General features: G+C 34.4%; 3 protein-coding genes and 1 pseudogene across 3 annotated transcripts; 3 read left to right on the top strand and 1 right to left on the bottom strand.

The window, feature by feature from the left end:
- Nucleotides 1–12,727: 12,727 nt before the first annotated feature.
- On the top strand, nt 12,728–13,670 carry LOC120143578 (dCTP pyrophosphatase 1-like). Its single transcript, XM_039157886.1, has 2 exons — nt 12,728–12,976; nt 13,324–13,670. The coding sequence occupies exons 1-2, from the start codon at nt 12,848–12,850 to the stop codon at nt 13,576–13,578; spliced, it is 384 nt and encodes a 127-aa protein (XP_039013817.1). The 5' UTR covers nt 12,728–12,847; the 3' UTR covers nt 13,579–13,670.
- Nucleotides 13,671–17,110: 3,440 nt separating this feature from the next.
- On the top strand, nt 17,111–17,964 carry LOC120143575 (annotated as a pseudogene).
- Nucleotides 17,965–18,949: 985 nt separating this feature from the next.
- Nucleotides 18,950–21,601, top strand: LOC120143574. The gene is made up of 5 exons (XM_039157884.1): nt 18,950–19,301; nt 19,407–19,567; nt 19,769–19,799; nt 19,966–20,068; nt 21,260–21,601. The coding sequence occupies exons 1-5, from the start codon at nt 18,993–18,995 to the stop codon at nt 21,358–21,360; spliced, it is 705 nt and encodes a 234-aa protein (XP_039013815.1). The 5' UTR covers nt 18,950–18,992; the 3' UTR covers nt 21,361–21,601.
- Nucleotides 21,602–22,823: 1,222 nt separating this feature from the next.
- On the bottom strand, nt 22,824–24,452 carry LOC120143577. The gene is made up of 4 exons (XM_039157885.1): nt 24,259–24,452; nt 23,956–24,159; nt 23,295–23,465; nt 22,824–23,214 (listed from the first exon to the last, which is right to left on the bottom strand). The coding sequence occupies exons 1-4, from the start codon at nt 24,262–24,264 to the stop codon at nt 23,161–23,163; spliced, it is 435 nt and encodes a 144-aa protein (XP_039013816.1). The 5' UTR covers nt 24,265–24,452; the 3' UTR covers nt 22,824–23,160.
- Nucleotides 24,453–27,019: the final 2,567 nt, after the last annotated feature.

Here is a 27,019-nt window from a genome sequence, read left to right as displayed (position 1 = left end):
GAAACATATCAGCTATAGGAGCCATGTATGGAAGGAGGTTCATGGAATTCTTGTTGATAAACCAAATAGATGAAAACTCAGTTCACCTTGACTGGCAATGATAACTTCAGTAACAACGGGAATAAGAGTAACATATCAGCCTCTTTCTTCAATGTCATCAAGTAAGCGAAAGTTGATGTGAAAAAATGACTTCGTAACCTCAACAACATGATTAAAATAACTGCTAAGAATCTCAAAGAAATATTTCCAATCATCACCGACACACAGAATACAAAATTCAAAGCCAAGATTTTAAAGAACTGAACCCTGGATCGAATGGTCTACATGGGGACCATCTTTATTCATGTAACTGTGATGTAGCTTAACAAAGAACACGTTGTCATGTGACACATGGATAAGAAGATTGGGTATTTAAAACCATACTTGCTGAGTAAATATTTGTTCAACACCATGACCCTAATACAACTGTCTGATGAACGAAGTAATTATGTATAGTCAGCTCCACTGTCACTGTTTCACCATTTTCATTCATCATACCTTTATGTTTTATTGTAAATATTTACTCAAATCAATGATCTTTCCATAAGATGATATGGACGCTCAACATGCCCCAACATTTGTTGATGTGTACGTTCAAAATGTGTCAACATTCCTATTTTTGATTGAAATGGGCTTTCAACATGCCCCAACATTTGCTTATACAAACGTTCAAAATGCGTCAATATTTCTGATTATGATTGAAATGGGCTTTCAGCATGCCCCAACATTTTCTTTTTTGTTGATGTGAGCATTCAAAATGCCCCATATGAATTATTTTTGTTTGAATTAGGCATTCAAAATGCCCCAACATTCTATTTCTCGTTGAAATGGGCCTTCAAGATGTCCCACATGGATCTTTCTGAATTAGGCCTTCAAAAATACCCCAATATTCTAAACTGTAAGGCTTACTCTCAATGTTTGTTTGATTTGAATTTCCTGATCCCCACGAGGTCCAATTTTGCTAATGCCCCATTGAGGGTACTCGTGATCTGTACAAAAATCTGTTAATCTTGGATGCTCTCATTCTGGTGTCACTAAACAGTAGTGTTGTCAAGTAACTTAAAGATTTTTCATGTTGTTGCCACAAACATTTAATAAGTAATCACTCATTCTGACAGAAATGTCTGAGATATGTGGCTCTTCTTAATGAGGTGACTATTTTCTGGATCTGGAGAGATCTAGTCAGATAGAGTGGTATAAATCACTTGGTAATCCATTCCAGGTCGACACAGTGGCTTATCATCTTTTGGTCTTCAAAGACATGTTCCCCAGGGGTATCAATGTCCTGTCTATTTTCTCTGGGATCTGTGCTGCAGAGGTTTCCTTTTACCGGCTTGTCATACCTTTTAAAGCAGATGTGCAAGAACTGAATGGTGATCGGTTGGATTAATTGATGAGTAGATTTGGCGGATTCGACCTTGTTGTCGGTGGCATCCTGTGTAACAACCTTACTGGAAGAAATAAACATCATCAGGATGAACTACAAGATTTGTGTTAGTGTCTTTTCTTGCAATGACCGCTACAACGATTGACTCTTCTGTTGCTCCAAAATATATCCCACTTTTCCCAAACCATGGAAAGGTTTAGTAGACGGTAAAACTGGTTATCTCTACTTTTGGAATCCTGTAACCAATGTTACCTCATATGAAAGGCCTACAAGTGTAGAATATGTTCCAATATCTTACTATGTGCCTATAAGTTCTCAATTTCAAGTTTAGCAATCTTCTGAAGGACATAATGGATATAATCTTGTCAAGGAAAATTATCAGCATGGAAAAAGCAGCAATGATGTATCAAAACTTGAGCCAGTATCACGGTATAACCAGAGTGCAGGTGGTGGACTTGTTCATTCTTATAATACACCTTAATGGGACTTATATCTCTGTGATGTAATCTTCTAAGGGACATGGATTGGTGACTGAGAAAAGTAATTTGTCTGGTGATGCTTACCGCCATCAGTATAAGATAAGTGTCCCTTTTAAATAGGATAATATTTCTTAATGAGTTGCTAATAATGTCACATGAGAGGATTACAAGTTCAATTCTCCAGATTTTTCTGGACTCTCAGACCCCTTGCCTTCAAGAAAGTGAAATGCTTCATCATTCTGGCCTCGCTCATTCTTTTTCTTCAATAGAGGTAGAATAGGAAACAATTTATTTTAAGGACATTCCTCATTTGAGACTGTCCTGTTTGAAAATGTTTTTCCTCCTTTCTTTATCGAAGAATGAAAGAATTTTGTAAAGTATTACTCCTTACAGGTTCACAATAGAATAAAATCATAAAACATGAGTTTAATAAATATCAAATAAATAAATTACACTTTTAAATCAAAAAATCGTAGTCCTATGGAAAGTGTCAAAATTATTTATTGATTTAAGGTGTAGGTCGATTCTGGTAAAGTAAGGTCTATCAGGTTGATCCAACATATATGTCACTTTGAGCTTCCACTAACTTGAAGAAGTAGTTGCTATGCTCATCTCATAGAGATACTTATTGATTCCAAAATTTCAGGAACGTCTTTGGGATGTGCGGTGCTTCATCAAGAGCTTAAGATCGTCTCTTATGTTGTTGTTTCACCATTCGATATTCGAGTCGTCTTTTTAGGTTTTCGACTCAAAACCTCCTTTGGTTTCAAGATGTTATTTAGAAATTTTACGTCTTGAACCCCCTTTTATCATTTTTCATATCATGCATTTAAAGTTTTAAAAAAAACCAATTTTGTAAATAAAAATCAATCCTGAGAAGCGGAATGAAATCTGAAGATAGTCTCTTTCACATAGAAATCCATGTATGATTTGAATGGACTTTTCAGATACGTAACGTAGGCCAGAGCTCATGGTTGTGAAAGAAAGGGATAAAAATGCCCAAACAAGTATTTAAGGGTAATTGAACCAATGATCAATTCATTCTGATGCCTTCAATTTTGCCTTGCTTGACTTGGATTTGCTTTGCTTGCTAGTCTTTCATCATTTCTTTTTATGGATCCCTCTAGACTGCCAATTTTTTAGTTCATTTTCATTTTCTTATATTTTCAGCATTTCTTGCGCTTCTTGTTGAATATGAATCTTTGAACTAATTGCACTTGATCAATCTTATAGCTTGAGGCTCAATGAGTCACCCATCTTGATTCAAATATTTTTTTCTTCTTTCATTTTCTCTTTTTTTTCATTTTTCATTTTTTCTTTTTTCATCGTTTTTTTTTCTTTTTAGATGAATTTCTACCCCCCCCAATGTGGGGGTGATCCTTGGTTAAGGTTGAATCAGGAAAAAATATTAGAGGCTCAAAAGGGGACAACAATGGATTTTTTCTCCTTTTGCGAAGGGATAAATGAAAGAAAACGTTCATCATTTCATACACATAAACCTTTGTAAAAAGAGGTATCCCAGGGGGATGAATATTCAAGATTAATATTTATTTACATGAAAACAATGTAATTAATGCATGATATTTATCTAAATCAATCTTTTCTTCTTCTTCTTTGAGTATGCCTCAATCACTCGAAATTGTCTTCGATAAGTTGGTCCATGATGCCTCATCTCGTCTCTTCTTGCAGGAAGATCCATGGATAATTGAAAGTTTGGTTCTTTGGAGGTCTTTTGGTTTTACCAGTATGCTGGTTTTGTATCTGAAAGGACAAATGTGATTTTGAAGTCGTATATAGTGGAAAGTATTATTATAAACAAATCAATTCTACCTGAGAAGGTAAATATGTATTTGATGTCTCAAAGCAGTAGAGACATTATTTCAAAGTCTCAGAGATTTGTGGGGTCAAGATTTGGTTTTGGTAAGGAAAAATAGGTCATTTCTGTATTTCTGCTTTGGACGGGATATTGTTGAAAAACATTTTGATGTTTCGATATAACAAATTAAGTTAAATGAATTTTAAGATTTTACAAATGATTTTTCTAAAGAATATTCAATTTATTAATCGAATATCAAATTATTACTCCAAATCTTTCAAGATCAATTTCAAACTTTACTAAATGTGTAAAATTGTTTTATACTTAAACTATTTTAAACAATTTTCACAAAGTATTTTGAACCAAAATCAAGCCTAAAATCAATTTTTCAAAGTGATGCACGATGCACCATGGATTAAATTGACATCGAATGCATTTTATGCATCGATGCACATACCATGCATCGATGCACTCAGTGCTTTTGATGCATCGATGCACAAACCATGCATCGATGCACTCTGGCTATTTTGAAACATCGAATTCATTTTGCATCGATGCCCTCTTAGTGCACTGATGCACTAAGGGTCCAACAGTCAAAATATTTGAATTTTACACTTGATGCACCGATGTACCATGGGTATGCATCGATGCACTGACGCTCCCAACTACTTTAATTAATTGTTTTCACACTTAAACGGCTCTATTGACTCCACTAACCATCCCCAACATTCAGAATCATTTGAAGGAGTATTTAAACAAGTCTAGAAGTCATTGATCAAAAACAATCAAGAAGAAATCATTGAGAAACAAGAGAGAAAGCATCAACACAAAGTTTGTGCAATTCAAGTCAATTTCCTTTCAATATCATTTTTCTTTCAATAACACAATTTGTGCTCATTTGTAATCATCTTGAGTGTTCTTATCTTGTTCTAGAATTGTGCAAACATATTACCTTGTGAGGTTTCCTTGTAAGTTTGCAAATTTGTGTATTTCTCTTTGAGAAAGAGTGTTCTCAAGAATTGGGTATATTCTTGAGAGAGTTGTAAGGTTATCTCTTTGGCCTAAAAAAAGAACAAATTAATGAATTTGTTGGAAAATCCTTAGTGTGGATAGCTAAGGTAGTGGACGTAGACTTGGTTGAGAAAGTCGAACCACTCTAAATCGATGTGCAAATCTTTTCAATTTTCTACAAAAGCTTCCACCAAAATTTTAATTGCCAATTCACCCCCTCTTGGCTGATTCCATCAATCGATTAACTCAACATATATGAAAAGTCTAATTTTACCGCTTGCCAAAGATCTACGATTCTTGAGAAATTAAAAGAATATTTAATTTACTTTATACTCAAAACTTTAATATTAAATTTGATTCTTTGCTCATAACATAAAACAACACAAATTTATTTATTGCACAAAAGGCGGAGAAAGGAACAAAAAACATATTCAAACAAGATGCTGAAAATAGAAAGTACTATAGTGGTAGATAACAACTTCCACTTGTTTATTTAGCTTGCTCTATCATTCCTCAAATGTTGGGTGTGTACTTGGCCCAGGATTTTCATCTTTATTTACCCCTTTCTTGATCATTTCTTATGTCAAGACTCCCTTGTCAACGAGCGTCTCTATTTCTTTTAATAGTGACCAATAATTCCCTGTTGAATACCCAAATATCCCTAAGTGAAAATTATAGAAGCTATTTGATCATAGCAATGGGCATAAGGCTTTGGTGACACTTTCACCAATCTTGGTGTAATGTATTGACCTTTAACCAAATGAGGGTACAGATCTGAGATAGATTCTTGAAACACCTTCAAAGTTTTCTCGATCGAGATACTTTCACTTTCTGTCGTTCTGAAAGACTAATTGCTCTTTTGTGATCGTGGGGGTTCTAGATGCTCATTTCAGCTATAATTGGGGTAGTATTTACCATACTCCTTAAATTGCCCATTGGGACCAAATCTTGAAGCAATCTTAAATTATCATCCTCCCTAATGGTTCTTGATCATCAGTCAATATCACTTCGAACTCATCATTATCATTCAGAACCTATTCACAACCTTCACAGAGGGATCCTCTAAGGGTTTCTCTCCAGGGATCATATCATTCATCATGTCCATTAATTTGGTTATTTGTTCTTTGAATCAGCCTGAAACTTTTTTATATGATCAGTCATTTCTTGTTGAATCTTGATAAATTGTTCTTGCGGTTTCTCGATTCTACCAAGCCTTGCTAAAATTTTACTCATGGCTCTTATCCTTCTTTAGGAAGACAAAGTTAGCTCCAATTTGATTTCAAAAATTCTGTCATGGAATCCTCCACGAATTATTCCAATGTTTTCATGATTAAATACATGTAAAATAGTTTGAAACAAAATGTAATTATGCAAATATACAAATGAAAGAATGAAAATGTAAATATACGAAAAATGCAAATATGCAAAATGCAAATATACAAATGCAAATGCAAATGCAAAGATGTGAATGTAACATGAAAATGCAAAAAAAATGTAGAAATACAAAAATATGAATGCAAATTGTGCAATACAAAAACAAACATAAAAGTATGAATGCAAAATGAAAATGCAAAGATGTGAAATGAAAATGCATGTATGAAAAGCTGTTACTCAAGAGTGATCGTCTTAAAACAGATTTCATTCAACACAAAAGTTTCGGTGCATCAAACAAAACTTTACATATATGAGACAACTTTCATCCTAACTTCAACAAAACTTTACGTATAGGGGATAACTTTCCTCCTAACTTCTCGTATGAATGCAAAATGAAAATGCAAAGATGTGAAATGAAAATGCATGTATGAAAAGCTGTTACTCAAGAGTGATCGTCTTAAAAGATTTCATTCAACACACAAGTTTCGGTGCATCAACAAAACTTTACATATATGAGACAACTTTCATCCTACTTCAACAAAACTTTACGTATAGGGGATAACTTTCCTCCTAACTTCTCTAAAGCTAAGTTAGTTTTCATTCATGCTCAAAAGTTGAGTTATCAGTCTGCTTCAATTCCTTGTAAAGTCAGCTTAGTCCTATCAGCTTATGGGCCATATTGCTTGTCTGGACTGCAGCTTCTTCCATGACTTCTCTTTTTTCCTTCATCTTCTGTGTCAATTCTCGGAGTTGTGGAATGTTGCTCATTCTCCCTTGTAAGAGTACCTTTGTGTCCAAGAATTCTGGACAAGATCTTCATATATGTTGCAGTCTTTTTCAGTTTGGTGACCCCTGTTATCCACTCTTCTGGGGTGTTTCCTATACCAGCATTTTGAAAGGCTTGACTAATCTTTTGGAAATCTTCATGCATGGTTTCCATTTTGTGCTCAATTTCTTGTTTTGATCCTTCAAATAACATGCTTGAGCTAAAAAAACCTTTTTATTCTGAATGCCCTGACTGATACTCTTACCGTAGATGCTTTGGTATCAATCTAACAGAATTTTTGTGGAATACTTTGGTATTAATATAACATGATCTTTGTGTGCATAGCTCTATTCTATCCTTGGAGTTTCCTCAGGATGTCTTTCCTTGACTGCTTCATATTTTGCTTGATCATAAAACTTTTTGTCCATTTAGGAAAACTTTTTAATTTGATGAACACTCTTTCGAATCAACACTTTCTGGTTATGCCTGATCATGCAATGCAAACAAAGAAATCAATATAAACAAATTAAAGCAAAATAAAATGTATAAAAAATAAGAAAATAAGAAATATAATAAATGGTTAATACCATAAATAAAAAGAAAATATTCTATCTATCATGGCATAAACCTCATGCTTTCTAGTTCCATACTTTGTTGAAAACCTAACCACGTGATTTCTAGTTCGCATGTATTTATTCAGAGAATAATAATAATAAATTAAATAAATTAAAAGCTAGAGCTTATTTCTCTTGTGTACACCTATGGACAGGGTTTCAGCATTGTCATAGATCAAGAATTTCTAAGGTTTATATATGCAAGGTTATGGTTTATGAGTAAAGGTACTCGAATGTCCTGTTGGTGCCCCCTTGAGCTGCCAAACCCTCAATCATGGTCCATTACAGACTTACGCGAATCGAGTTCCATTCGAGGGGACACATTTCTCTATACCTGCACGGAGAATAAATTTACTAACATAAAGCATATGAACCCCGAAAGCTACTTGCTAGGTCTGACGCGAGAATAAATTCTCACGAAGACGTCGCTTTCACTCCCACTTAAAAGGGAAAGGAACTCAGGTATAGAGCTTATGTTATGCATGCAAGTGTTGTGTGTGAGGAGAAATTTTCACACAAAAATTAATATCTAAAAACAATTAAAATAAACATATATAAGTGTAAAAATAAATTGAAATAAATAAAAAGAATAATAAATTAAATAAAATTAGATTCTCATTCTAATTATAGAGACAATATATAATCAACTTAGGTTGACCAGAGTCCCCAGCGGAGTCGCCAAGCTATCGTAACCGGTTTTTTCCCGGGTACGAATTTTACTTGGCGGAAAGTAAAATGAATAAATAAATGATTTGATTTTAAAAATGTTTTGGGAGTCACCATTGACCTTTTTGGGTTAGGTAGGTCAAATACCTAAAAACAATATTTAAAATAGTTTTTATGTTTTAAGAAAACATAATTTAAAAGTAAACTGATATGCGTATAACAAAAAATTTAGTAAAAAAGTATTTGTGGTGGTTGCGTTTAGGGAATGATTAGCACCCCTATAACACCAAAATTGGTACCCATTAATTATAAATTGTCTCTATTATTGGAAATTTAAGAATTCAAAAAAAAATATTTAATTCATAATCCGGTTATTTCAAATTATTACTATAATTTTAAGAAAATATATTAATAATTATATCTTAATATATATATATAAACTTTTTATAAGATATTTTTTTACTTTAAAATATCAGAAAATGATGTAGTTGCTTTAAGACAGTCCCTTTCTTAATATTAAAAAATAAATAAATATTAAAAACATGATTAAAAATTATAAAATAAAAACATATATATATATATATATATATTTATAAACATGATATTATTTTTTTAAATACCATAATAAGACATCTAGTTTTTAAGACTGCCCTTTCTTAATATTTAAAAATATATAATATTATAATTTATAAAATTAATCAAATAATATATATTAATATGACTAAATAAAATAATAATAATAAAATATTATTAAACATTGAAATTTAAAGAATAACATTAATTAAAATATAACTAAACAGTGTCTAAAATAAATAGAATTACAACTATAGTATTAAAATATAAAAAGTAATAAACTTGTAGTTAAAAATAAATGAAAGTATTAAAATTAGTGATTAAATTAACATATTAAAATTAAATGCCCTAATTCGTAATATTATAATATCTAAGTGATAATAATGTAATTTATTCTTAATGTAAATAAATGTTATTTAAAATTATAGGGGCGTAAACAGCTATTTTACCTTATATATATATATATATATATTATATATATATATATTATTATTTAGTGACTGAAATAAACATAAATAAATTCAAACATCAAATTAAAATAAATTAAAACATACTTTTGGGATTAAAATATTAATAAAATTATAGGAGCCAAATCGGTTATTCACCCTAAAATATATATTATATTAAGGATTAATTATAATAAACTAAAATTCGAATACCAAATTAAATAAATAAAAACATGCTTTAAGGATCAAATTGCAAAGTTTTAAAATTACAGTGGCTACCCTAAATATCCTTAGATTTTCATAGATCTAAAGAAATACCTTCGGTATTCGACTTCAACGGTGGCGCGTATGGGCGCGTGGGAACTCTAGTGGCGTCGCAGCTTCCTCGGTAAGGTTCTTCTCTAATTTTTGTCTCGTATTTTGGTGGTTTTTTGATTATTGTGTGCTCTCTCCTTTTCTTGTAGGTTCGGTCGATGGCATTTATAGCCATCATCGACGCTTGTTGCTCGGACCGGGTAAAAGGGGTGAAGTTTGGTGAGTCACCAAACTATGGTGGTGACTCACCATAGCCTTTAACGTGGACAGTCGGTGTTGAAGCTTCTGGAGGCTTTGGAGAACGTCGTGGCAGTGGCGAAATAACGTGGAGCGGCAGCACAGAGGCGGCGTTGCGTGGCCCTAGGTATCATAACCCCTAGCGGCGGTGCGTGCCCTAGGTATCATAACCCTAGGGTTTCTTATTGGAACCATCTAGACCATTGGATCTAAGCCAGATCCAACGGTGGAAAGGAGCGGCGGCTGGGCATGAGATAAACCCTAAATAGGTTTAGGGTTTATATTGAGTCGGTATGGGTTGGACTCTTATAACTGGTACCGGTCGGTTTGGGCCTGTAATAATATTAATAATAAATAAAATAAAATATATATAATAATAATAGAAATAGTAAAAATAAAATAATAAAAATAAAACCCCAAATAAAAAAAACTAGTGTCTTCACCAACAATATACTAACCATTCACTAAATATTCATTAAACACTCCATGCGTTTATAATCAATCATTCGTAATTATATAATAAAGTTTTTCTTAATTAAATTTATTGTTTCGTTATCATCCAGTTCGTGACTAGATATCAACAAAGCACTTTCGTCTGGAATTTAGTAACCAAAATTCAATAATGAATTTAACAATTTTGTAGAACATCCCTGCCTGCAACATAAATCAAGCCGATACGCATTTGCTGTTGTCACTAGAAGTTGGTAATTAATATATTTATCTTTTGAAACCTATATGTTTTGTCTTTAACAATGGAGGATATGTTTTTGAGGTTTGACGGTGACATGTTCACGACCGGCGACCAGGTCCAACGCGATGACTAATAAAAGATGCCGACAAAGACAATCCTTAAAGATGATTTGTTTTAGTGACAAAAGGGTTATTTTTGTCCATATAATAGACCCAATTTGTTATTTTCGTCCTTATCGTATTTTTGTATTAATTTAGTCATCAAAGTTGCTCAATTGTATCATTTTATACCCTACATCTCACTTAAAACCTTAAATTGAGGGTTTTAAGTTTAAGATTAAGGTATAATGTTTAGGGTTTTAATGTTATGTGATTATGGTTTAGGGTTTTAAGTTTGGAATAATGTATACAATAATACAATTAAACAACTTTGTAAGTTAAATTAATATAAAAATATGATAGGGATGAATAATAAATTGAGTCTATTATAGAGTCAATCTCAGGTTGAAGACCAAGGTCGCGCTCCCATCCAATGGATGTTTCTATGCAATTTGGTTTCTGATTTGATTAAAACAATTCACTTTCGGTCTGCTACATCATTTTCATATCGATATTGACATTAAAATAAAAAAAATTGATCGGTCGATTAAATGGACTGATTTATCCATCCATATGATACAAACTTATATTATAAATACAAATTGACAATTACATATAATCGTTATTTTTGTGTGTGTTTAGATTATAATTGGCTGGGATTTAATATTTAAAAATACCCCAAGACAGCTGGAGTGTACATATAATGATTCAAAATTGGCATGACTTAAGTGAGGTTTCAGTTCAACAATATAAAAAGCAGATATGCATGAACAACAAAATCTAATCTACACACAATTTTATAAAAGATATATTAAGACAAAATAAGACTACATTGATATATTATTATTAATCTAAACGGGGTTGGAATCCATCACCCATCAGTCAAATGACCTGCGTATCTTGATGAAACATTTAACCCAAAATACAAAATGACAAACATAAAAAAACCACAAATCTCTTATCATGCAGTTTTGTTTAAACAAGTATGTGAAGTATAAAAGTCTTTGACACCGATTAATAGTCGTTTTTCCTTTAGTTACAACTCTCCATTTAAATAAGAAAAGTTAAATCATCTATCATCATTGTGATGAATTTATTCTTATCAATAAAGCAGAACTTGTAAATTAAGTTAATAGACAGAAGTTGTAAAGATGATTTGTTTGTCTGTTAATGGTGGATGAAAGATTCTAATTTTGATGCTGACAAAGTCTAATTAACTTAATCAGATCTCTAAAAAGTATATGATCATATAATCCTTTTACCACAGTAATTTCATAACTAAATACTTTATGAAAACAAATGAACTTTAGTTTAGTTTTACTAAATAATTGATTGACATGTTCCTTGACGTACTCAAGTCCATGGGATCATTACTCGACAAAAGAAAGTGTGAGACTTGAAAGTGAGTTGCTAGCATACCCATTTTGGAAAATCGTAAAAGGACAAACAAGATAAGTTCACTTTTGCTCATATAAAGGATTCACCATCATTAAAATACCAATTGGTCGTCGCACGGGAATTGATGAAAATTTATAGACTTGTTTGATAATCTATGAATTAACCCGGAGTTTGACCCGGTTTCGGTGCCGGTGCCGGCTCCGGCAAGGGGCAGAAAGCAGAGGAAGGTCAGCTTTCTTGCCAAATCAAACAAGCTCCATGAAGGTAATGAAGAAGAAGAACACGTGGTTCATACAAAGAAAAGAGGCTGCCCGAGGAATCCTTGTGGTCTACCGACACATGGCATTATGTATTGTCAGGGTTGAATGTTAAAGGTCGTATGGTCGTAGTCAGGGATGGAATAAGGGAAGGAGGGTGGTCGTCCTCTTGAAAAAAATTTAATTTTTTATATATTTTAATTTTTTTGTATTTTTTATTAAAATTATGTTTTCGTTTTTTAAAATTTTGTAATATTTAAAATTTTATAAATTCATTCTTATTAACATAAAATTATGTGTCCATCTCTAATTGTAACTGTTCATGTCTACGTATATAGCTTCACACAGGCTCAGTGGCTAAATTCTCCCTCCGCTGAATTTGTCTCGTGTTTTATATGCTGTAAAAAGTATAAAGATACACGTATATTAATATAATATACACAAAGCTTATTTATCATGTGCAAGTAAGTTCAAAATAGAAGATAAAACTTACTAATTAAATGCAGAAACTCCTTTACACAATAGAACATCCCTTTTGTTTTCTGGTCTCTTTCCCCACACCCTCTTTTTACAAGAAACTGCACTGCCTCTCTCAAGTCTCTAAATTTCATCCTTTTATCAACCCATCTTTCGCTTCTTTCCTTATTCCTTTCTTCTTTTTGCATTTAAACAAAGGAACGATGACTGGGGGAATTCAGGAAGGTGATCAAAGTGTGAGGCTTGATCTTCTTAAGCAGAAAATGGCCAACTTTGCCAAGGAAAGGGACTGGGATCAGTTCCACAGCCCTCGAAATCTCCTTTTGGCCCTGGTATATTTCTTTATCTCCCTTTAGGGGTATGTTAAACAAAGCTTCATGACCAACGTTACTATCTCTCCCTCTATGTATTTTTCTCTGGGTTTTCAAGTTTGTCTTTGAATATTATATAGACCATAGTTTCCATTTCCATGAGACAATAAAGATGAAAGGTTAGCGGTTACTGGTATATATTATTGTTTATTGTAATCGTTTCCATGGCTTGCACCTCTGCAAGTTGCCTTTTTTTTCTGTTTTTCTATTATTAGTTTACTACTTTTCTTGATATACCGGATAGGGTTTTAAACCTTTCTTTCAACATGGTCTGCAAGTGCTTCACTTTTTTGTGACGATTCATGTAGGTGGGTGAAGTGGGAGAATTGTCAGAGATATTTCAGTGGAAAGGGGAGGTACCGAAAGGGTTGCCTGATTGGAAAGAAGAAGAAAAAGTTCACCTCGGTGAAGAACTCTCCGATGTTCTTCTCTACCTTATAAGGCTGTCTGATATCTGTGGCATCGATCTGGGGAAAGCTGCTTTGCGCAAACTAGAACTCAATGCTATCAAGTACCCGGCTTCCAAGAAAAACTTCAACAATGGCATTGCAGAGAGTGCTTGATCATTATCTATTTAAATGTTCGGTTTTCTTTAAGAACTTGTATTTATATTGTAACAATACGAAACTTTAATTATGAAAAGTGTTTTACTTTCGGAGAAGGCTCTTTAAACTACTAAATTTTCGTCAATAAAGGTTCTATTCTATGAGCAGAGCTTTTAGAAATTCGTCGTAGGCATTATGCTATCTTCGAAATCATAATCATTCTCCAAAATTATACTCAATTTTTTATGACATTTAATAGAACCAAATCTGATAGTTGACAGAATAGTGTACATTCGTATTTCTATAGTCTGATCTGTTAACAATCATGGTGACCTTAACATCAACCGTAAAAAAGGTAAGCATAAAAGTCTATCGGACAAACCTGATGAGATGACTTTCTCTTTTCCTACTCTCTTATGTACTCTATTCATCTTTTTTACCTTCATTCCTTCTTCTCACTTGGATCAACTCTGGCTCATGATCGAGTTACCATCAACGACGAGACAAGCTAATTTTCTTAACAAAAAGTGAAAGTTAAAAAGATAATATTAAAGAAAATTAAGAGCATAATTGGATTCCTTGATGATTGGTATCTCTTACCTACTTTCTCTTTGAACTCATTTGATGAAGCACCCCATCTCTTATAATCATGACTACCGCAAGCCTCATTTTAAAAGGGGAAAGAAAACCTTTTTTAATCAAACTTAGAGCATCACGATTATAATAATTAACGACCATAATGACCATCATCATTAATGAAACCCTGCCCTATCTTTACACTCAATATATAAGAAACCGAGTTGCGAATTGGCTGAAACACTTTGCAATCCGCATTAGCACCAACCGGTCTTTCCCTTTTTTTTCTCTAAAGGATGTTGAAAAAGGGTTCTATGACCGTATTAATGTTTCCAAACTCAACGCTGTTGGTGTCGTGCTGCCGGGGACGGAGGCGTCTGAAGAGGAGACGGGGAAGCACCATACGGCTCGGGAATAAGGCTAAACGTCGAGGGTTCTGGTTAGGGTCACGCCCGGTGGTTCGATGGAGTGTCGTGGTTGGTCCTCTGAAAATGCTGAAAAAGATCATTTCGGAGATCACGGTCAAGGAAAATCTCATACAGGCTTATTATATGTACTTGCCCTTCTTACGCCCTCAATTGTTTCCCTTTTGATATATAATTTGCATATATTCATCTCCTCCTCCTCCTCCTTTCTTATGTTAATTTTCTTTTGCCTTTTCACACCAATTGGTATTTGAATTTAGTGACTTCTATCAAATAAATACTTTAAAAAAAATCTCAAATCAATACTTATGTTGACTTTTTTTTTTTTTGGATAAGTAAGTTATATTCCATCCAAAAGAATGCAGCCAAGGCTGCTACAAACCGACACAGACATACAAGCGCAAAGACTACTTACATCCTCAAATCAGAATATCCATGCCTGTACATCTTAATTTTTACAGACTCTAACAGTCTATTTACAATTACATCTATCGAACGAATCAAATTTCTATGATATCTATGATTACGTTCCTCCCAAATGAAGTAAAGAAAACCAGTCCACACAAGCTTAAGGACACGAACTCTAAGAGATTTACCTTTGAGGTTAGCCAAGAGCCATTGAAGGAGATCATCTCAGGAACGAGCCACAAACGAGAGGCTACAAGCATTCAGAACAACCCCCCAAACACCTCTTGCATAAGAACAGTCAACGAAGAGGTGGTCACGAGATTTCAAACCAGCACCACACAAGCCACACCCAGTATCCACAGTCAGTCCAAACCGAGCAAGCCTATCTTTCGTGGGTAACCTATCAAGAATGACCATCCAAGAAATTAAAGAAAACTTAGGAACATGGCCCGGGAACCAGATAAGTCTATGCCAACTAACTTTCTCCTTGCTTTCACAAATGCAATCCCAAATCCATTTCCCATTAACAAGATTCCAGTTAGCCTCATCTCTCAGCTTCAGAAATTTGACTAATATCCAGCTAAAGTGGGGTTTGCAAACAACCTCCCAGTAGCTCACAGATTTAAAATCATTAGATTAATGATGTGATATTGATCGATTGATCAACATGATAAAATCATTAAATGTGATATGTTATAACTTAATTGGTTATTAGAATACCGCACTGGTGTTGGCTATCAATTTGAGAATTTCCTATTCCAAATTTATGTATCATTTTGAGATTTTTTTTCAATTTCAAGTACCAATATGCGACAAATATAAATTCAAGAACTAATTTGGAAATTGTTGCAAAGTTCAGATGCGAGTATAATATATTTTTTTGCTAAAGACTCAATAGAATAAACAATATTCTATAAACCTTAACATAAAAGAAGAAACAAAATTAAATTTAGATTTCATTAGAATTATAAGAGAAATTTCAAGCTTAGCTAAATCATTAGATGCAAGAACTGCATTCAAGGGGTACTTGGTTCAATCATAACAATTCTATTGTCTGTTAAGGAACTGCGTCACACATTTCGCGAGGAAAACAAATGCGCTAATCATTTGACAAATCTAACTCAACCAACACGACAACATAATAATCTTAGATGAACCTTCAACTAGTCTCCTCTTACTGAACATGGACACTAGGATAATCTGTACTTTGTGATTGTAATTTTCTCTTCTCTCTTGTTACTATACAAAGAAAAAGAAACAATCTCGTTGTTTGTCGACACAAAACTTATTCAAATAAAACTGATAATATATATATATATATGTCGCATTAAATATATGCTTTTGGTAACCAAAATAGATTGGTCTCTTTCCGTAGTTTCTGGAGAGAAAAAAGAAGGAAAAATTTCCCAAATATGTCGTTTCTCAGCCAAACCCTCCTTCTCCGAGCTTCACTCCACCTTCCTCCAGGAAACCCCAATTCTGCAATCTTCTCCTTCAACCACAGCTTCGTTCCCCGATCTCTCCCCCATTAAACCCTCGAAGTCGATCACCAAACCCCCCAAATTCACCCCTTTAGCTTCAGTTGCAAATCTCCCGAAAACCCAACTCGGTCCCCACTCAATGGTTCCACTCTAACCCTCAAAACCCTTTTCTCCTTAGCACTCTCCACCACCATTGTCTTCACCAAAATGATCCAGAATTTTGCTCTCAACGCAATCTACCGGAACCGGAACGCACTTTCCAACATGGGGCCTCTTCAAGCTTAGCTAAATCATTAGATGCAAGAACTGCATTCAAGGGTACTTGGTTCAATCATAACATTCTATTGTCTGTTAAGGAACTGCGTCACCATTTCGCGAGGAAAACAAATGCGCTAATCATTTGACAAATCTAACTCAACCAACACGACAACATAATAATCTTAGATGAACCTTCAACTAGTCTCCTCTTACTGAACATGGACACTAGGATAATCTGTACTTTGTGATTGTAATTTTTCTCTCTCTTGTTACTATACAAAGAAAAGAACAATCTCGTTGTTTGTCGACACAAAACTTATTCAAAAAAACTGATATTATATATATATATATGTCGCATTAAATATATGCTTTTGGTAACCAAAATAGATTGGTCTCTTTCCGTAGTTTCTGGAGAGAAAAAAGAAGGAAAAATTTCCCAAATATGTCGTTTCTCAGCCAAACCCTCCTTCTCCGAGCTTCACTCCACCTTCCTCCAGGAAACCCCAATTCTGCAATCTTCTCCTTCAACCACAGCTTCGTTCCCCGATCTCTCCCCCATTAAACCCTCGAAGTCGATCACCAAACCCCCCAAATTCACCCCTTTAGCTTCAGTTGCAAATCTCCCGAAAACCCAACTCGGTCCCCACTCAATGGTTCCACTCTAACCCTCAAAACCCTTTTCTCCTTAGCACTCTCCACCACCATTGTCTTCACCAAAATGATCCAGAATTTTGCTCTCAACGCAATCTACCGGAACCGGAACGCACTTTCCAACATGGGGCCTCTCTTCTTCGCTTCCTTAAAGGTCCGTCCTAGTGGATACCTCAACACGCCGTTGACGGTGGTTGCTGCTGGATTAACTAAGTGGCTCGACATTTACAGGGGTTTTGATGGTTAGAGTTTTGCTCAGTTGGTTCCCTAACATTCCCTGGGACAGGCACCACCTTTCGGCAATTAGGGATCCTTGTGATCCTTATTTGAATCTCTTCCAGAATATAATTCCACCGATATCTGACACTTTGGGTGTTAGCCCGCTTCTGGCTTTTGCAGTGTTGGGTACTCGGGGGTCGATTCTCAATAGCAGTAGAGGAATGTATTGGTTGCTTGCGCCGCAAGGAGAGTGAGTAAGAAATGATAATTCAATGTTGGATTATCTATTCTCAATAGCAATAGAGGAATGTGTTGGAATCCTTGAATTATATACAAATTTTGTCTGCTTAATTGAAATGCTCTGTTTCTGTTTTAATTGAGTTTATTCGGAGGAATGCAGTAGAACTGTTCTTGTTTATTGAACTCTAGGACTGTTGAAATGATAGAACTCTGCATTTAGTTGTTGTAATGGGAATTCTTTCGAAGAATTCTTTGTAATGCATTCGAACAAAACAGGTTTCAGTTCAAGCTCTACTGAAACGTGTTGTAATTCTTCCCCTGCTTACAGGTTGCTTTTATCCCACTTCTATGGGAGCTTTTGAAGTTGCATCTGATATTATGGCTTGGAGTATATATAATATTTTGTTGAAATTGCTGGGATTTCTCGTTAAGAAACAATTTAATCTTCTTCTTCTTCTTCTTCTGAAGTGAAAATTAGCCCAAGTGGATGGATCATGGAGCCCTTAGCAGGTTTGGGTGGTTTTGAAATCATTGTCACATGTCCCCCTAGCTGTTTTACTTTACTAGATATTTTGTTGATGAGGTTGGCCAATGCACCTAAAGATTGTTTTACCTTTTTAAAATTTTTGGTTCAAAGTAGATTGAACCTTTTTTTTTTAAAGATCATAAAATGTCAAGTCATTGTCTAATTAGGCTAAACAGTGTGTTTAAAGAACTTTTTCGATTGTTGATCATTTGCAGCTATTAACATTTGAGATGGGTTGAACACTTCATCCATGATACAATTGCAAGTTGCAACCAAGTTCCATGGCCAAAACTCTAACCTAGGGGTGAAATCAATTCGGTTAAGTTTACAAACTATTTACTATAAATATGTATGTAATCCAAATTGAAATTTAATTTTTAAAACAGAACTTTGAATTAAAAATGCTACATATTCAATTTTATTGGAAACCCATTAAAACCATTATCAATTGGACTTCATATATCAATTTAATAAATAGATGGAGAAATTCCAAAAATATAGGGATATATTTTCAAAAGTGTAAAGAGTACAAGGACTGAAAGCATAATAAAACTTCCTTTAAGGAATGCGGTTTGGAGTGGAGTAGACCTAAAATATTAGAGTTAACATTGCCAAGAAATCCCAACGTCTGATTCCATAATAATCTCCATGCTCTCCTCAAAGCGACTCCACACTCTAACCCAATGCCTACGTTCCGCCACTCACCAACTCTGCTTCGCTAGAACTGATGCCGCTTCCTCCAAGCGGCGGTCCAGGGGCCCAGGCTCAGGATTTTCCTTCACGAAAACGGAAGACAAATCCGAGTGGTGGGTGGTGGACGGCGAGATGCACGAGATAGGCGATCATGTGCCTCCACGTGAGCGCTTCGTCATCCCCAGAGACAACATCCCAAACAAGCGTAGGAAGCAGCTCAGGGAACAGTTCATGCGCCGAACTCGCCTCGCTATTAAAGAATCGGTTAGCGATAAAACATAATTATAAGTGCTCTTAATAATGCAAAATAAACTGAAAACTGCAGCTGATAGTATGTTTTCTTTCTGGGTTTTGTTTGTTTTACTGAAGGAGCATGAGCCCTGGTGCAAAAAGTACATGGAACTGTATAATGAGCTTAGAGAAAATTGGGAGAGGTTGTATTGGGATGAGGGTTACTCCAAAAAAATTGCTAAAGATCATGCCAAGTATGAGTCCGCGGAGGAGGACGATCAAGATTTTAACCCTTACAGGTTTCTCCTTGCTAGTTTCTTCTTCGTCCTCTGTTAATTAATCGTGGGAACAAAATACTTAGGGTAGATTCCTTTCCATTTGTAAATTTTAGATATCTTGATTGAGGAAGTATTCATTTGTCATCATCACAATATTAATTTGTCTGAGTATTCAACTCAAAATGGTATGCTTAATCATACTCCCTTTGTTTCATCTTATAGGATCAGGGGACCTCGTGCAGATATCATGAAGGTGTGAATTTTTTACACGATTTGTTGGTAGCTTAACTTAAGATAAACACTTAATTTGATCAGATCATGGCCGTCCCATGTTGAATACATGAACTTTCCCCTTTTGTTATTATTTTGGAACATATCTTCTTCTTTACATTACATTGGATAATGTATTCTGACTGCAGGATCAAGGTTTTGTGAGGAATAGGCAAGCTGATAACTTAGGGAAAGTCAATCAGCTTCGGGATAAGTTTGAATTTGATAGAGAGAAAAGAATGAGAGAGAAAGGTATGCTCAGTTCTTTCAACTTTCAAGTTAATTTTATGTTTTATACAGAAATTTTTATGTGCTGCTTATGCTTCTATTCTATAGATCTAGAGGTAGTAAAAGCTGAATTGAACCAATCAACTTGCAATACATATATCAATGAAACTAAATTTACTAGGGAAGACAATATCTTGAATGTCATGCTCTGACCTGAAACTTAGCATGGTTTGAATCCAAACTTGATCGCTATATGTCTGTTGTTGATAGAAATGCATGCATAGCATGCAAATATCATATGCTGTGTATTATATTGCTTACATGGAGCACCAGTGTACATGTATTATGCAGAAAACTTATATCAATAAACTGAATTTACCAGGGAGGACATGATTTGAATCCAAACTTGATCACAATATGCATGTTGTAGATTAAAATGCATCAAAAGTTTATCTAAACTTGAAAAAACAAGCTTACAAATCTGCAAGCTAACTTGAATCGACTTAATAGGCTAGTTACCAAAACCGATCCAACCAGAAACAACCTATTTGCCAAATTACCACCTCTATGTAAATCCCTTGGTCCCAATTTGGCGGAAGGGTGCCCATATTCATCAAAGAAGGCAACTAGCACTATAATCAATAGTTGTTTGAGTTATTTTGTTTATTGTTTGTTATTTAAGTGATGAAAGCTTTAGCCCTAGTTCTTAATTGAGCTTGAGTATCTCATAGTTTTACTCTGTTAGGCTTGTAAACTTTTTTATGCCACTTGTGAACAAAATTATATTTTGAGCCCTTCTTCTGCATTGTCTTCCTTTACTGGAGTTTTTGGGGACTTCAGGGTAATAGTTTTGATTGTTATTTCACTTAACAAATGAAAATGCATTGAACTCGTTGCCAATGGTTTGATGCGGACTGTCACAAATAAGCTGCATTTTGCTTCAATATGCACTTCCAACGAGCTGATAAATTGTTTCTTGTGTTTGATTTACTCTTTGAATATTAATATACAGAAAATTGAATCATTTCATTGTGTTTTCTTAAACATGTGGATGGTTAGGTTTACATGAGAAATTGGAGCCTAGATATATCCATGAAATATTTCACTTCACGTAATGTAAAATGCATGAGAACTTCAGTTATGTACAGCATACAAATATTATATGCAATGTATTGTATTTCTTATATGGAGCACCTGTGTGTATGTATTATGCAGCATTTGCACCAATGAATGAACAAATTGCCATGGATGGCTACAATGCGAACTCTGGGAACCAGCCATTTGACACTCAGAGATACTTTTCTGATAGTGACTAAGAGTATAATGAAAGAAAGGGTATTAGCAAGCCACGACTGACAGCGGGGTTCTTTTAGCTGATTCATATCCGTAATACCCTTGAGCAGGTGTTGCCTGTCACACAAGAATGCAAAGGTTTTTCATGCTTGTATTGCGGAATGTTGTACTTGTAAGCAATATGGATGAAGTTTTGATTTTATACGAGATCTTCTCTCAAGATGTTTTCTTTGTTGCAAAAGAGGTAGTCTGACTATAAAGGAGTTGTAGATATTGGATATGAACTCAAAATATGCTGATAACCTAAAGTCTTACTATAAGCGCTACGATTAAGATTTGACTTGATGTTTAATGAGATTGTCCATTGAAAAGAAGAACGAGGTAATTGCAGGAAATAAAACAGTTCCACTTTCTCATGGCGAGATTCGAATCTCCTGTTTATTGAATAATTAACTTCTATATGATAACGATTGTATATACGTGTATAGATTTGCCGGGTCTTTCAAGGTGTGATAAATCCAGATTGAAAATGCCCAAATATCAAAAGAAGGGGCAGATCAATGTCCTGCCCAAATATCAATTTTGTTCAAAGATAAACAGACATAAAGGCCAAGCAGCATCCGTACCCACAGATGCAAGAAAATAAGTGGGACGATATGAATCATAAAATATCATCTCATCTGTTGCACAGTAAACGAGACTGATGATATTCAAAGGAGTAAATGGGAAATAAATTAAAAGGCATTAATGGAACACATTTACAACTTGGAATGTTGCAGAACACAAGTATAGAGTTGCTTCAGGAAATAGATTTCAATTTTCACACGAGATGGAGAATTTATATATCTTATTGACAAAGATTGATTGCCACTGGTTGGTTGAGTTTTTCTTTTCTGACATTTATGAGCTGCAGCTGTACCGGTTTCTGCTGGCAAAAGACCTTTAATAGATTAATCACGAACTGCTTTGGGTCGGGATCCCTCCTCACATATTAATCAAGGAAAAATCCCAACTTTTAGATCACCATGTAAATTTGGTATCTTTTTTAACGTCAAATCACATTTACTTTGAATGAAAAAGAAAAAGAAAAGAAATCAGAATCTCCTTAGGAAAAGAAACCTGGAGTAATCAAGTGTGATAATGCCCCCCTTAATGCTGTTTAAAACCTTAAACTTTGTTAACAGGACTATCACTTTCTTTTCCTCTCTTCTTTTACACATTATATCTTTTCTCTGTTCCTTTCCTGTAAAGGCAAAGGCTATTCTTTATATTCACGTTACCTATTTGTTTTGTTTCAACTTTTTCAATCACTAATCCCCCTTTAATAAAACAGAGTCAAATCTTGTGCTAAATACAAAATGTTCGAAAAATTAGTGATAAACAGGTCCGTGATCATCATAATAATAATTTGCAGAGATTAAGACGTGGCCCGTGATGTTACCAGAAAACCAAGAAAAAGAGCTGCCCAAGGGCCAAGGTATTCATGTTCCAACCACTCTCAAAAGTCTTCCTATTTTCCTTCAAATTCCATTTTTTTCATTAAAAATCATCGAAAAGATAGCCTTTCAATACAAGAAACAGCACCTCAACAACATGATTCTACCTACAATAACCCTCACACAATAACAGTAGTAAAAAAACTATCTTAATTCTCTTTTTATCCCAATAATCCCCTCAATATCCAGATTAAGGGCGAGAGGGAAAGAAGAACACATTCCCATGCCATTATCCCATTCTCATCATCCTCTTAAAACTATATTTACTTCATCCTATACATGAAAAAGATTAAGCATGCACTTTGGCGATGGGCAAAACAGCTAGCTTCACAACACACAAGCAGGAACCATGCAGCTCGAAAAGAAGCTCAACCCTCTCTTCTGCATCACGAAAGAGACAAAGGATTAGATACATTCATATATAAAAAGAATGACATCAATACGAAGAAGCTAGAGCATACTTTTCTGGGTTTTGCGTAAAGGAGATGTGGGGAAATTTTATAGAGGTCTTCATCAACTGGTTTGGGTGTTGGCCGGTGATGGATGGGAGTTGAACTTTGTGGTTCCTTCACGTCATTGATCTCCCAGCTTTGCCTTTTTCTTTCTTTAACATTCGACTGTCGTACTTTTGTCTGCAAAATTTTCATTCATCTTTATTACCAAAAATAACTCATTTTCATTCATTGAATCAATGCATGCTTATCAATTCACCATCGTCATTATTTCATCACATTGCCATTTTAGTTGAGGGACAAGATTTTCTTTTTCTTCTAAATTTTTTTGGACAACTTAACTCAAAATTACTTTTGTCTATAGAAAGAAAAAAAAAGAAGCTTCTGCCTAAGACACATGAATGTTCTTAGGTCGTAGATCTTTCATTTATGAGCATGCCAATATCCTTTTCTCATCCTTCCAACATTAAAATAATCTTAAAGCAATGAACTCAAAGTAAACTCCTTTACATGCAATTTTCTTTTACTTTTTTGACATTTTGGACCCTTTTGTTGTAACAAGCATAAAAACAAATGAATCAAACTAAGTTAATGAACATGAGCAAGTGAATAAGAAAATAAACTGCTATGGTTTTTAAGGTTTTGTTGTTGTTAAAACTTAGAACGTTACCCTTCTGCGAGGAACAACGATCATGGCAGGAGTAACAACATCATTATCATAAAGATCACCAGCAACATACAGATCACGATCCTCGGAGTAGCTGTAACGAAGCAATCCAGTTTGTCTTGCTGATTCGAAACACTGAGTGAAAGGGAGGTCGTTGTTCCAATCCCAGCTGCCAAAAGCTGGAACATGGCTCCTTGTATAGTATTCCTACAACACAAACCTCATAAGCCACAACAACAAAACATTAAACTGATGAGCTTGAAGTATAGATAAACATAGAGGAAGAAAAGGGTACGCTTTACTTACATCCATAATGTTACACGGAGAAAGAGAGAAATGTTAGAATATCTTGGAGATTCTCAAAGAATTCTAGGAATTTAAAAGGGGGAAGAGGGGTTATGAAAGAGAAAGAAGGAAATAGGTTAGAGTAGGGGAAGGGGGAGGAGTATAGGGGCATCCAAAGCAACAAAACTTCTGTTAGGTAAAAGGCAAAGAACTCACAGTAGCAGACAAAAGGACAAAGAGGTAAGGTAAAATAAAGGGTGAAAACCAGAGAGAGAGAGAGAGACAAGACAAGTAAACCACTAAAACATGGTTATCAGAGATTAACTTTGCCTTTTGATTTTTAAAAGAATGCTTAATATAAAAAGAATTTTTTAAATTGATCGTCTTTTTATATTTATGTGTATAAATTAAAGGAAAATAAAATTAGGTCACTTGTTATTAATTGATTAATTGATTTTTAACGATTATAATGTATTAGATACTTAAAATAATAACATTAAATATGGTAAATATTTATATTAATCAAAAAGAATTTAAATATTTAAATAAAAAATTGATATAAATATCAAATGCAACTAGGGATGGCAAAAAAACAGCACCTGTCGGGGAAAATTAAAAACTGAATTAAACGGATTGAGTTTCAAAATGATACACGGATGGGGAAAAATTGAATTTTTTTAACAGGGACGGGTTTGATAATCCCTGCCCCGATTACTCGAATACCCGGCCCGATACCCTGCTAATAAATATTAAAAATAATTATTTTATATATATATAATATTAATAAATTTAAATTAAATTAAATTAAAAATATATATAAAGGAGATTAGGATTTAAGAGAACACATCTTGATCTACTCGTCATTTTCCCTGCTGCTGCTCTTAAGTCTTGTTTCGCCGATCTTCAATTTCTCTACTCCGCTACTGGTGACTTCACTTCGCCGGTCGATCTTCCTTTCCCTCGCCACTAAGGTAAACGGTTATTTAAACGAGTAATTTTCACCGTAGTTATTCCCGCGGTGAAAATTATCCGTTTATGCTAAACGAGGATATCCGTTTCCTCGTGGTTTTCCCGATTACCGGATGGAGATCCCCTTTCAAATCCCCGCGATTTTTTAAACGGTGACTGGTACGAGTTTTTTAAACGAGAACATAGACAAAGGGATCAATCTCCGGCCCGAAACTACCCTGTTATCATCCCTAAATGCAACAAACTGAATTAAAAGAGTAGAATGTGATATTGAGCATCTAAAGTTTGAACTTGCTTTTATCAGGTTGCCTACGCACTAGTTTGTCGCTGATGAAGTTGTATATTCCAAAGCTTGAAAGCTCCTTGATGCCTGTTTTCTCTTTTGTTTTTATTTTTATTTTTATTTTGTGGGTTCTTTTGGTTTTATTTGTTCTCAAATCTCGAAGCAAAGGCTATGGATTGGCCTTTTATTTTGGCTTTTTTAACCCCACACGCATTACCCAGTAAAAACCTGGTGCTTTGTGCGCACAAGAGAATGGCTGAAATCGAAAAAGTTGAAATTTTTAAAAGGCAGAGAAAAAAAGTGTTTTTTAATTGGTGAAGGAAGAAGAAGTAGGTCAACACACTCAACAGTTTACACCGAACAGTAGCGAAGGCAACAGTATAATAAAAGCAGAAACATGCAGAAGACAAAGGCTCCTTGAGTAAAATAGAATAAAATATGGTTTGCATCAGAGAAAAGGACATGCATGTGCACTATGCAGACAAGCTGTGGCCTTTGCTTGCTCCCTCGGCTCAGCTTTTTAGTTCATACATATTTATAGATATACCAGTAATTCAGTAGTAATCCGTCTTTTACACACTGACATTTATCCAAGGTGAAAATAAATGCTTTGCTTTTCTTACTTCATGAGGGTGTAGAAGGACATTAATTATATATGGCAGTGACAGATTGAAATTCTAGACCCTAAAACCAATAACTAATTACAGAAATTCAACATGAAGACCTTGAAAAAACTTGATTACACCGTTCAGTAAAATAAATTCAAACAAAAAAGCACTCGAATTAACTTGTATTTATTAAGAGAGAGAGAGTGGTATGGTCAACTGTCATGAAGATTCTTGCGTTAGGTTGAAACCTAGAGCTTAGCATTGTCGAGAAATAGAATAAAATGAGTAAATATAAGATGGAGAAGAAAAGGTTTGATATAGAAGTAAAGGGGCCCTTCTTCTTTCTAGTGTGATGGATACGTATTCTTCTTTATTCCATATATTTTGTCGCCTATATATGCCAAGAATCTTTTGCAGCACCTTCTTGTTCAAATTGCGTACTTTCATTAGTCGAAGAAATACTTGATAGGTTCTAGCTCATCGTAGTAAGAAATCTCATTTAGGGACAATTCCACATAGCGTGCGAAAACATCTCATTTCGAGGTATAATTATCTTGCTCTAATAAACATCATATATTAATATCGACTTTTAAAAATATGAATTGACTCCACTTGAATGTAGAAGATAACATGAGTTGCCTATTGGGTATTATCCAATGGGTCAATATTATGCGTAGAATTTTGGGGCAAGCGAAGCAAAATGTACAAGTTTGGGTTCTTTTTTATTACCAGAAAACAATGTGATGAGATGAATTAAGCTATACCAACAATCCTTTTTTAGTTTTGTTTCATAGCCCCATTCAGGATCTCTGTTTTTATACATAGTCAAACTAGATTTGACAATAGATTTTATTTCACATTTAAATATTTATATAAGTGATGTTATAGTCCTCAGTTTATGTAGTGAACCGGGATAAATGAA

This window comes from Hibiscus syriacus, unplaced genomic scaffold, assembly GCF_006381635.1.
Source record: "Hibiscus syriacus cultivar Baekdansim isolate YM2019G1 unplaced genomic scaffold, ASM638163v2 tig00110858_pilon, whole genome shotgun sequence".
Taxonomy (NCBI): domain Eukaryota; kingdom Viridiplantae; phylum Streptophyta; class Magnoliopsida; order Malvales; family Malvaceae; genus Hibiscus; species Hibiscus syriacus.
This window is presented reverse-complemented; position numbering and strand designations above follow the sequence as displayed.